Here is a 13582-nt window from a genome sequence, read left to right as displayed (position 1 = left end):
AGTTGCTCTCAGACACCTCTTGGATCTCTCTTGGGCTGGGAGTCCTTCCTTTCGCCCATTAATGTCGGCGACATAAACATATTATTTACTGTTGTTGTCAATTACATTGATCATTCAATAAATCTATCGAGCTTGAATACAGAAGTTTCTGTTCTTAATATTGTACTTCGTAATGATATTTTCATGAATACTTTTAATAAGCCCATATATATGTACCATTAAAGCCTACAGTAGTTTATCATTAACAAATTGTGTCAGTCTATTTAATCCTCTGGAGTCGACGCCATCGTATACGACGGCTAAGGACCAAGCTTTACTAAATTATAAATAACTTTTGAATGATATGAGATAGAAACTACTCTTTTTTGCTGAAACGTTAACTCCACGGACATTCGAGCCAGCCATTGGCCATCTTTGTACTCCTCATAAAAGCTGTGTAATGACGTGCACAATGTGAGTGTCCAATCGGAATTTGTTCACCGTCACATGGTTTTCCAAAATCCAATCGTACGGCAGATTTACCTCACATGAAAGCCAAAGATCGTTTTCAGGAGTGATATGTTACTAGTTGGCCCATTTGAATAGCCCCCTGGGTGCTCCAATAAGTACATACTATTAGTACATACTCAGTGTGCCCTGTGCCATTACGCACAGCAATCAGTGAAAGCAGGAGCAGAGAGAGAGCCTCTGATGACAATCTCACATGCTCAAACAAAGAGTGCGTAACTATCAGGATTGCTCCACTAGTTTGCTTATGAATGTTACTGGATAACATCTTTCTCTGCGTAAAGCACTGTTTACCATATCAATGGACAACAACATGCATAGACCATTTTGTATATATTGTTCAAAATATGCATTTGTGTTTATTGTTTGAACCTTTTTGTTGTGCAGTCTTTCACACAAGACCGCAAATTACCTTTATAAAGTGTCAAAACAGTTGTTTATTATAGTTTGCTGTGAGTTTTGAATAAATGTGTGTGGAAAATTATTTTCTACTTTATGGTGCAAACCAACGTCGTGATGAAGCCTCACAGGACATGTTGGGGCATGTCCAGCTCATGCACAATTTCTCGGATACGCACACGACTAAAAAGCTACCGACAGCCGTCTGAAATCCATCTCAAAGCCGTCCTGTGAGACCAACACGGAGGTGGTTTTGTCCCGCGCAATGAGCGGCACGGTGGCGCATCCGTCTGCTTCTTTTTCCATGAAAAAAACTCCTGTAAGAGTGGAATGTGCCGAAAAAGTGCTGATGTCCATGCCTTATGCCTTTTTTGTGGAAGTCAGACGATGTCCCGGATCAACAAAGCCTTCATGTTGGAAATGATCTGGTTGTTTCAGCGGGGTGTCAGCCTGACGAACGGCGCTCGGAGTGCGCTGTGCTCTCAGACGCTGTGGGCGGTCTTTAAACTGGCTGGAGCACTCCTTAATCTGTGTAATCCCCATAAAATGGTCCCTGAAAGCCATCTGAATTTTCCGAATGGTGTCCACCTGGAGGTCTCTCACAGTTTCTGGAAACATTTGACGCAGCAAAGCTCCAAATCATTCAGACATTTATTCGCAATAAAAATCCGACGAGAGGGGTGGACCACTGCTCACACAAAGCCTGCTCACAGGCGAATGACGCAAACCGACAGGCATGAAAAAACTCACACATGCGCATGAAGGTTCAAGCTTGGCTGATGCAATCACACGTGATTCAAATCCATATGGTTTTTGCAAAAAATAAAAAGGTCCGATACTTTTCTGACAGACCTCGTATATTTTTGTAACATATTTACAATTATATTATGTACTTACATTGAGCTTACTAAATAAACTCACGCACGCATACACTCTTGTCATATGTAGATAATCGGCATGCGAAAGAGGTTCAAACATTTTCAAGCTGTATAACAAATGATTTCATTTTGCTGAGTTTCCTCATCATGACATTTATTTTCACAATTACACATCTTAATACAGCAGCAGCCGGTCAGCTCTGTTTGAGCCTGATCCCATCAGCTGTCAGAAGCTAAGCAGTGTGGGATCTTGTTAGTACTTGGATGGGTGACCTCTTTGAAACACCAGCAGCTGTGTATGTTTCTCCAGATGAAACTGCAGTTGTGTCAGGAAAGGCATCCGGCGTAAATCTTGTGCCAAATACTAAAGTGGATCTGGCTGTATCCGCTGTGGTGCCCCCAAACAAAACGGGGGCAGCTGAATGGACACCAACAGCAACAACGACATCTTAATACAGTTCAGGTTATATGATCAGTTGATTTCACTGTTGCTTCATAACTAGGAGCATAGAGGGCATTTATTTTTTATTTCTCCTTCCCTTTTTGTGACAACCAATCACCCCCCCCCCCCCCCAACACTGGGGTCAACCCCACCTCCTCACAAAGATAGGAGTTTCTGTGCCCTCGGACACTTCCTGGATCACTCTGAGGCTGAGATTCCTTGGATATGGGCCCTGGATCTTAGTCTTGATCCAGACAATCGCAAAGCCAGAGACTCTGATTCCTCACTCCACTCCTGAAGTGATATAATCAAGGTATCCATTGATTGCCAAAGATCACAGCTTACCCACAGCGTAACGGTCAGAAAAACTTTGTGCACAACAAAAGCTCCTTAAGTCACTGGTTTCCACAACCCGACCCAACAGCCAGTCCATGAAAAACACCTGAACACTGTAGCAGCCAGAACACATCCCTGAGGAAACACCAGTTTCAATAAGGAAAAAGTCTCTGCCTCTGGTCCGTACAGCGGACACTGTGTGTGTGTGTGTGTGTGTGTATAGGCCGGCTGTGATGTTTGATCTGCTGTTTCAAATCACCAAGACAAGCATTCCTACTGCAGCTGCTCCATGTGTACATGTGAAGAGTTCAGATGCAAAACCCAGTAAGTATTTTTTTTTTTATGGAGAAAAATGCAGTTGAAAATGGAGATTTAATTTAAAGGAAACCATATTCAGAAATGCACAGACTTTCATTAATAAAATGAAAACAGTTTGTTCAAATTCTTTCATATTTTGCACACTGATGGTCCATTGACAGCCAAGTACATGTTGGCCTCAACTAAAAATTTCTGGTTTTGGAGATACTGGATTTGCGTCTGAACTCTTCATGTTGTAACGGTGTGTGTGTGTGTGTGTTTCTCTATGATCCTGGTGTGAGGTGCATTCCTATCACACAGACGCCACAGTGTATGTCACATTTTCCCCATTAGAGAGAAGACAAAGAATGCATTTTTTCATCTGCACAATATAGTGAAAATTAGACTGATTCTGTCTGTGGTTGATGCTGAGACAATGATTCATGTTCTGGTTTCATCGAGAATTGACAGATGGAAAGTTCACGTCTCAGTCCTTCCGACCACAATTGTTCTGCCCCCTTTTACAATCCAGTGAAACCAGTAATTGTTACGGAGACAGATAGAGAAAGACTCTGAACACATCACTGTGACTTACCTGAACAGGTTATCTGAAGGCTGGAGAAAGATAGAAATAATGGTACCACACAGTCCTGCAGTGCAGATCCAGACTGAGCACAGTCAGAGATCATCATCCACACGTGTTTGTACGAGACATCATTTGGACTTCCTGTATTGAGCACAGTGCCACAGTCCAGAGCTCGACACACCACCCCTGCTGTCTTCAGGGACAGTGCAGTCATCCACTGGTCTCCACTCTTCTTGGACTTTCATCTCCAGGGTACCAGCACAGCGACTGGCTCCTCCCACCAACCTGACAGGATCTGAACACAGACTCATGAGTACAATAAGTAAAGTGAGACTATTAAACTGAAAACTTTCAATGATTTTACTGTTTGTATTTCGGCCGTTGTATTACCTGTTGAGTTTTGTGTTGCTCCAATCTGGAGTCCTGAGGAGACAATCAGAAAATAATCAGGAAACTATGAAAAAGGACGTCAGATGGAGTAGAGTGAGAGGACAGACGCTGTCACCTTCCTGCTCCAGTGGTTGAGCACAGCTAACTAAAAGTTAGCTTGATAACCGTTTAAAAAAATTAGCAGAAGGTACAGCTTAAAAGCTAAAAAACTTGCAGTATTGACTTCAGTACTGACAGCTACTGACACATCAATGAGCCAGCACTTCTGTCTCTAATCAGCCTTCTCTCAGCGAAAAGAGACGTGGTGACTACAGAGGAAGGAAAGGAGGGAAAAAATATTTTATACACCATGCAGACTTGCAGGCACATCACACAAGTCTTGCACAGGCAGACAGTTTTGACTTATGGTTAAAATTTTAAAGAAACTAATTCCAGACAAGTTATTGAAATTAATGTCACCTCTGTCATTTTACAAAGTGAAAATATCAGTTATATGTTTTAGTTTTAAAGTAATGCACTAATTTTGAAGACACACATACACCCACACATACACACACACCTTCAACCACTGATTTATGTAGCACATAAATCATGAACACTCTTGATTCTTAAAGCTACAAGTACAAGATACTACAACCCCAATTCCAATAAAGTTGGGACATTGTGTAAATGTAAATAAAAACAGAATATAATGATTTGCAAATCCTCTTCAACCTATATTCAATTGAATACACCACAAAGACACGATATTTAATGTTCAAACTGATCAACTTTATTGTTTTTGTGCAAATATTTGCTCATTTTGAAATGGATGCCTGCAACACATTTCAAAAAAGTTGGGACAGGGCAACAAAAGACTGGGAAAGTTGATGAATGCTCATAGAACACCTAATTGGAAACAGGTGAGTGTCATGATTGGGTATAAAAGGAGCATCCCCAAAAGGCTCAGCCATTCACAAGCAAAGATGGGTGAGGATCACCACTTTGTGAGCAACTGTGTGAAAAAATAGTCCAATAGTTTAAGAATAATGTTTCTCAACGTTCAATTGCAAGGAATTTAGGGATTCCATCATCTACAGTCCATAATATAAGGATCACCACTTTGTGAACAACTGTGTGAAAAAATAGTCCAATAGTTTAAAAACAATGTTTCTCAATGTTCAATTGCAAGGAATTTAGGGATTCCATCATCTACAGTCCATAATATAATCAGAAGATTCAGAGAATCTGGAGAACTTTCTCCATATAATCGGCAAGGCCGAAAACCAACATTGAATGCTTGTGATCTTCAATCCCTCAGGCTGCATTAAAACTGACATCACTGTGATTGTTATCAGTGCAAAGTTCAAAAGCCAGCATCTGTGATGGTATGGGAGTGTGTTAGTGCCCATGACATGGACAACTTACACATCTGTGATGGCACCATCAATGCTGAAAGGTACATCCAGGTTTTGGAGCAACACATGCTGCCATCCAAGCAACGTCTTTTTCAGGGACGTCCCTGCTTATTTCAGCAAGACAATGCCAAGCCACATTCTGCACGTGTTACAACAGTGTGGCTTTGTAGTTAAAGAGTGCGGGTACTAGACTGGCCTGCCGCAGTCCAGACCTGTCGCCCATTGAAAATGTGTCGAGCATTATGAAGTGCAAAATACGACAACGGAGACCACAGACTGTGAACAACTGAAGTCGTACATCAAGCAAGAATGGGAAAGAATTCCACCTACAAAGCTTCAACAATTAGTGTCCTCAGTTCACAAATGCTTATTGAGTGTTGTTAGAAGGAAAGGTGATGTAACACAGTGGTAAACATACCACTGTCCCAGCTTTTTTGAAACATGTTGTAGGCATCCATTTCAAAATGAGCAAATATTTGCACAAAACAATAAAGTTTATCAGTTTGAACATTAAATATCTTGTCTTTGGTGTGTATTCAATTGAATATAGGTTGAAGATTATTTGCAAATCATTGTATTCTGTTTTTATTTAGATTTTACACAACGTCCCAACTTCATTGGATTTGGGTTTGTACAAGTCGTTATCAGTTTACCCAAGTGTACTTACACTTTTTGCTACACATGAAATTGTACACCAAGTACACGCTTTTGTTTTTTGTTTGGTTTTTTTTTGGTATGCCTGGCTGTCAGTATAAATTTAGTATACTTTAAGTATAATCTGTTAAATATATCTCTGATAAGTACACAAGTAAACTGAATATATACTTGCTTCTTTTTGTAAGAAAAAGTCCATAAAACAGCAGCCGAATGGCAGAATGTGGCCCCATACTAACATGAATGTAATATAGCTTCAGACAACAACAACAACAACAACAACAGTGAAGGAAACCGGCAAATCTTTCATCAGTGCCTTCATTCATTCAGTCAGTCATTTCCAGATCATTTCTATCATTATCAGGGTCTGTGTTGTCAAGGCAGTAGACTAAAACAGCTCATCCTATACTTCCTTATCCTCAGCCAAGTCCTCTAATACAGTGAGTTAAATAAGTATTTGATCCACTGTCCATTTTGGAACTTTTCCCACCTACAGAGAATATGGAAATCTGTATTTTCTTATTGTAGGTAAACTTCAACTGTGAGAGAGAGTCTAAAAAACGAAAATCAGAAAATCACGTTGTATGATTTTTAAATAATTAATTTACATTTTATTGCATGAAATAAATATTTGTTCACCTACCAACCAGCAAGAATTCTGGCTCTCACAGACCTGTTAATTTTTCTTTAAGAAGCCCTCTTATTCTGCACTCTTTACCTGTATTAATTGCACCTGTTTGAACTTGTTACCTGTATAAAAGACACCTGTTCACACACTCAATCAATCACACTCCAACCTGTCCACCATAGCCAAGACCAAAGAGCTGTCCTTAGGACACCAGGGACAAAACTGTAGACCTGCACAAGGCTGGGATGGACTACAGGACAACAGGCAAGCCGCTTGGTAGAAGACAACAACTGTTATGATTATTTATTAGAAAGTGGAAGAAACACAAGATGACTGTCAATCTCCCTCGGGTCTGGGATTCCATGCAAGATCTCACTTTGTGGGTAATGATGATTCTGAGAAAGCTCAGAACTACACGGGGGGACCTTGTCAATGATCTGAAGAGAGCTGGGACCACAGTCACAAAGATTACATTAGTAACACACTATCCCGTCATGGTTTAAAATCCTTTAGGACAGCTAGGTCCCCCTGGTCAAGCCAGCACATGTCAGGCCCGTTTGAAGTTCACCAGTGACCATCTGGATGATCCAGAGGAGGCATGGAAGAAGGTCATGTGGTCAGATGAGAACAAAATAGAGCTTTTTGGGATCATCTCTACTCGCTGTGTTTGGAGCATGAGAACAACCCCAAGAAAACCATCCCCACCATGAAGCATGGGGTGGAAACATTATTTTTGGGGATGTTTTTCTGCAAAGTGGACAGAACAACTGACTATTGACTATTGAAGGGAGGATGGATGGGGTCATATATCGCCAGACTTTGGCAAACAACCTCCTTCCCTCAGTAAGAGCATTGAAGATGGGTCATGACTGGGTCTTCCAGCATGACAATGTCCCCAAACACACAGCTGGGGCTGCAAAAAAACAAGGCATTAGGGAAAATGCAACTGGACAGACATTGAAATGGAAGATCTGTACAAAGGTTTTGGACTTCTGCCATTGGTGTCACTGCCAAGTCTCCAAGACTACTGTAAACAAAATAATATTTTGTCTGTGCCCTTTCCAGTGAAAGTAATGTCCAGAGACAGACTTAGATCAATATTCTGGAACATCCACCTAAGTGATCCAGATCAGGATGTAGAAAACGGACAGAAAAAAGGGAACAGCAGGTAATGATAAACTGTTTCGAGTCAGGCCTCTTTATGATGACATCCTCAGTGCCTGCAGGCTTATTACCACCCGAGGAGGAAGGTGGCAGTGGATGAAAGGATGGTGGCAATGAAGGCAAAAACTGGAATGACTCAATATTTGAAGGACAAGCCAACAAAATGGTATCAAATACTTATTTCATGCAATAAAATGCAAATTAATTATTTAAAATCATTCAATGTGATTTTCTGAAGTTTTCTTTGATTCTGTCTCTCACAGTTGAAGTGTACCTATGATAAAATTCAGACCTCTCCATTCTTTGTAGGTGGGAAACTTGCAAACTCGACAGTGGATGAAAGACTTATTTGCCTCACTGTGTATCCAACATCCACACCTTCAAGGCCACTGAAGGTTTCAACCATTTGCTGTTGAAAAGCCTCTGGGGCTCTTGAGCTCATGTGTTGTGCTGCTCAGATTTGCGGTGATTTCCTCTGCAGTAGGAAGGACGTAGCTTTCTCTCCTTACAGCATCATTTAACCTCTTTCAACTCCACGCAGATACATCCCTTTACAGTCTTCATTGGAACTGGAGCCACAGGTGCACACCAGTTAGGAGGTTCAGTCACTCTGCTTTTTTTTTTTTTTTTTTTTTTTCAGAGTGGTTATGTTAGTGGTTAGTGGTTATGTGAAGCCATTTATTGCCAAACAACTGTTTACGCTTTTTAAATCATAATGACAACAGAAATTAACCAAATAACATCAAATGTTTACATACCCTGGTGATTTTGGCCTGATGACATGCAACATCAGGCTGGACTGGGGAAATTTTTCAGGCTGAGCATTTTTAACCAAGACCAGGACATCACCAGGTATCAAAGGGGAAAAATTAAGCCTGCTGTGACAGTGTTTTTTTTTTTTTTTTTTTTTGGTCCCTTAACCGATCAATGTGCACCAGGAGACACATACATTTTAACACTATAAGAAGCATTATGAAAAGTTCTCCCGAATACAGTTATCATAGGCTTATCAAAAGTACGATCTACTGACAGTAGGTCACATTACTTTTTAGACATAATAAGCCGTCATTTCATTCAGCTTGTTACTTAAATTTAGAAATAGAAATTATATAACAACATTTGTTATAGAAATACTGTAGGCTATACTATAATATCATTACTTGTGTGATACAATTCATCATATAAAGCAAGAATGACTGGATGACTGGACCAATGACGGGATACAAGGTTGAACTTTTGAAACTGCAATACACAAAAAGGCCATAAGATGGAGACAGTTGTCTATCTCACTACAAGCTACAAGTAACATCAAGGATTTCTTTTATTACCAATTTGTGTTGCTAATCATTTTAGAGAATGGACTCTTCAATTTAAAGTAAAATGTTAGGTATGTGAAATTATGCCAGGACTTGGGAAAATACATTTTAGACAGGGACACCGTTATACCACGCCACCGCACCGCGCAAAACAGCATACTTCATATGACCGACGCACGACCGTCACACAAATAGAATAAAGAATAAAGAAACAACCTGGCGGTGATAGCATGGTAGCTAGCCATGCACACCATCTGCACAGGTTACATTGCTAGGCTAGGTTACGTGACTGGCAGAGTTAGCACGAACGAAAATAATATCCAACCTTAATTCATATCTGAGTGACCCAGTTAGACAGCACTTTACTTAGGATCAGAAGATCAGAATGTCTCTCTCACACACAGATGTCTGATTTATGAACAAGTTAGGTTGCTGTTCATCAGTTAATAGCTTAAGTTAACCTTCACTTACCGTCATGGCCGTAGTGGTCCCCGCCTCACTTTATAGTCACCCTTTCTTGACTTCAATGAAAATATATACTTGTTTTATAAAAGTAAAATAAAGACCTCTTTCTTGACCTCATATTTAAACTGTTGAAGCACTGTAACAGTAAAACTTGTAATTTCTAAACTACATTGTTAATAAATGTAACTATTAAATTCTTTCTAACATTTTTCTACCATTTCAATTTTCTCTAAACATTTTACTTGTCGAAATTATTATTATTTTAAGTAGTATTAGTAGTTGTACTAAAAAATGCTTCAAAACGGGACCTTTAATCTAGGGGTGCTGTGAGGGGGGGACATCCCTGCCCCACGCCCCCATTCCATCTGGATTCGCCCCTGCTTTGGCGTTGAGCACAAAGAATGGATAACATTTATTTATGCAGAAAACATGACCAGATGTACAGGTCAGAAAGTTTTATTGCATTTTCACATCTTGCGCTCCCCAGAAAGAGAGTTTAGGTGCATTTGAGTGGAAAATAGTATTAGCTGTTGACGCGTCTCGGAGGATCAGCTGTTTTTAACGAGCAGATACGGAGCGGCTCAGCTCAGCTCTAAATAGAGGAAAAAAGCATAAAAATGTCCTTTGTAAAGCTCAGTGGAGGTGTGCTGTATCACCGCACCTTTAAGAGGGTGACACGAGTCGTAGCTGCTACAAAAAAAAAAAAAAAACAAAAAACGCGGATTGAAAAGCTCACAGCTCGCATTACTTCATTAAAAAAAATAAAAATAAATAAAAAAATAAAATCTGCAGGCCAGTTGGCCATCAGGCCAGCGGGCAAATGCCTGGTGTGCAATACTATTAGTCCAGCGGTGGCACACAGGTTGACACAAACGGGTTTGACTGGCTACTAAAGGTAACCATCCTCATCTGTGATCTGTTTGCTTGTAATGCGTGTGTGTAAAAAAGGTCAAGTTTCTGGACTCCAGACAGACCCTGGCATCTTCATCCAGTGCTGCACTGATGTTTCTGGTTTCTAAGTCATGAGGAAGGAAGCAAAAGAATTATCAAAGAAAAGGTATTTGACTGTATAAAAGAAGGAAAGGGATATAAAATGATATCCAAGGGACTGAGAATGTCAATCAGCAGTGTTCAAAACTAAGTGTTCGAATTAAGAAGTGGAAAATTAGGGATTCTGTTGGAACCAACCACAGTGAGGTAGAACAAGAAAAATATCAACAACTGCCAGGAAAATTGTTTGGGATGCAAATAAAACCCCCAAAAGCTTCATTTGAAATATAGGACTCTCTGAAAAAAAGTGGTGCAACTGTGTAGCACATAAATCATGAACAACTTGATTCTTAAAGCTACAAGATACAGTATGGTCCATAAGTAATTGTGGCAGTAGCACAATGGTGGCGAATAAAACCATTTGGTAATTTCATTAACATTTAAAATTACAGCCAGTTTTAAAGGATGTAAGTAAGTGGACAACTTAAATATAAGGATTATTGTTTGTCATAGTGACAGCACAGATGGGATGATTTGGAGACAAAAGTCAGAGAGGAGAGACTGAGATGAGTACAATAAGGAGGCACTTGAAGAAAAATGGGCTGTATGGTCAAGTTGCCAGAAGAAAGCCATTAGTACGCAAGTGCCAAACAGCACAGAGAACAAAGTCATTTGATGATGAGACCAAAATGTAACTTTTTGGCCACAACGATAAACGTTGTATTTGGAGAGGAGTCAACTCGGCCTATGGTAAAAGGTACACCCTTTGTACTGTGAAGCATAAAAGTGGCTTGCTGATGTTTTGTGGATGTGTGAACTACAAAGGCACAGAAAAACATGGTCAAGGTTGATGGCAGGATGAATGCAGCATGTTATCAGAAAATACTGGAGGGAAACTTGCACTCATCAGCAGTGGTGGTCCTAGAGTGATTTACTCCCTGGGTGAAACCCCCTGCGTGCACCCCCCCCGCACACACTAACATGGCCACCCACCTCCATGAAAACACTAACTTCGTCCAGAACACTCACAATCCCACAAATTAACTCACAACAGCTACTTTCAAGAACAAATTTCCGGTATTAATGTCTACTGCAATAACAAAGATAAACAATAATTACTTCAATAAAGTTTTTGAACATAAAAAAACAAAAGACTCAGTGACTTCACATTACAACTATGTACAGCACAGGTATTTAAAAAGCACAACTGCACTACAGCACCACCCGATGGTCAAAATATTGCACGTCATTCAGTTTTACCAACAGAGTGCACTATGCATTATCATAGAGTACCATTCACCATAATGAACAAGACTTAAACCTCCATTAAAGTCGCACCATAAAATAACAAAAGAAGTTAAACAATCCGTATATTACAGAATACCATGAAGTGACAAAAAATGTACAAAAAAAAAAACCTATAAAGTGGCAAAAATGGTAAAGCGCAATCATGTATCATAAATAAATGAACTAACGACAGAGGTAAATTCTATACCCATTACTGTACACATAAGAAGAAATAACAAACACTATTGTGTATCATCAAGGCAAAAATGGCAAACCACAATAATTGTCATAAATAACAAGAAGTGCAAAAGAAGTAAGAGGAAAACAGTCTATATACAAAAGTTTGCAGGAGGGCATCATAATTGTTTGCCACAGTGTTCACTATCCGTGATGTGAAATTCCATTGAGTAGGAGCATTTCTGGGCAACCTTGAGCAGCCTGCAGACTCAAGAAAAGACATCCTCTTTGTGGATTTTGAGAAAAATGTGGCAAACCAGAGAGTGATGCAAAAAATATTCTGCACTCAGATAAGCATTTAGCCCCCTGAGACAGAACCAGATTCAGTCTGTGTGCATAGCAATGCACAAACATTGCACTGGGGGCTGCTGCTTTAACTTTGGCCTGCAAACCATTGAGAGCTGAAGCCATGACAGCAGCCATGGCTTCTTCGTAAGGAAGACTATCAAATGATGCTTCGCCAAAATCCGGTCACAACATTCAAATTGTCTGCCATTATGTGCAGCTTGCTACCTAGCTAGCTCGCTAGCTGGGACTGGCGCGAGGCTAGTGTGAAGTTTGTCCGCCTGTGAGTGCTTTGTGACGGTGAAGGAGCTAGCAGCACCCGCTGCTCAGTAGGGACAGAAACTGCGATAGAGTCAGAAAGAGTGATATTAGTCTCCAAACACAAGCAGCTACAAAAAAAACAAACACCAGAAATAGAAGCTCGATTTGTTGCTAGTCGTTTTTGCCGCTAAGAGAATTAGGAAAGTCTCCGGTTCAACTCAGAACAGAATGAAAATTAAAAAATGCTCCCACAGATGTTACACCAAAAGATCGCTGATTCGCTCATTTCGCTGTCAATCAAAAAGGGATTCAGCCTCAGACAGATCATCCATCATCATGCAGAAGCTGAGCGTCCGGGCCAGCCCACTGCCCCATAGACCCCCAGACACACTTAGCGTCCGATGGGCGGGACAAAGCCCAGCATTTATCCAATGACTCGTCTCGTTTTGCTGCAGTCTTTGCTTCGCTATTAAACTCTGTGGTCGCTCAGCGTCCACACTGTTTAAACACTGTGAAGCTGCGAGAATACGTAAATCAATACATACCTTTTTCCTTTGCTCGTTTTCCTCTTCTTTCTTTTTCTTTTGAAATTGGGCACCTGATGGCTTTGATCGTTTCCTAGCCATGATTATGTCTTACTCCGTTTCGACCACCTCCTCGTCCAAACATTGAATGATTCCCCCCTCCCCCTGCACAAACTCTGCACTGTGCAGCGTTGCTCACCTAACGCGAGAGGTGAGATGGGGGGCGCTCTGCCGTAACGTAACCACGAACTCCCCCGTCAGGACCCCCCCCCCCCGTTTTTTTTTTTTTTTTTTCCGCACGCTTGTGCCGCCCCCCTTGATGCCGCCCCGGGCAGCTGCCCGGTCGGCCCGCCTCCAGGACCGCCCCTGCTCATCAGCCTGGAAGCCGTGCATCGGATGTACTTGGACATTCCAACATAACAACGATCCAGAACACAAGGCCAAGTTGACCTGTCATTGGCTACACCAGAATAAAGTGAAGGTTCTGAAGTGGCCAAAACAAACGTATGTCAAAGGACACAGGAACAGTTTTGTTCCAC

General features: G+C 40.9%; 2 protein-coding genes across 2 annotated transcripts in view; both read right to left on the bottom strand.

The window, feature by feature from the left end:
• Positions 1–3756, bottom strand: part of LOC117530535 (scavenger receptor cysteine-rich type 1 protein M130-like) — a 33827-nt gene extending 30071 nt beyond the window's left edge. The window contains 1 exon segment of the mRNA XM_034193428.1: positions 3630–3756. Coding sequence (XP_034049319.1) covers positions 3630–3756 — 127 coding nt within the window.
• Positions 3757–3805: 49 nt separating this feature from the next.
• LOC117530534 (scavenger receptor cysteine-rich type 1 protein M160-like) overlaps positions 3806–13582 on the bottom strand; it is a 69079-nt gene continuing 59302 nt past the window's right edge. Inside the window, exon 7 of the mRNA XM_034193427.1 lies at positions 3806–3868. Coding sequence (XP_034049318.1) covers positions 3806–3868 — 63 coding nt within the window. The remainder of the gene's footprint in view (positions 3869–13582) is intronic.

The sequence above is a fragment of the Thalassophryne amazonica genome, chromosome 18, assembly GCF_902500255.1.
Source record: "Thalassophryne amazonica chromosome 18, fThaAma1.1, whole genome shotgun sequence".
Taxonomy (NCBI): Eukaryota; Metazoa; Chordata; class Actinopteri; order Batrachoidiformes; family Batrachoididae; genus Thalassophryne; species Thalassophryne amazonica.
This window is presented reverse-complemented; position numbering and strand designations above follow the sequence as displayed.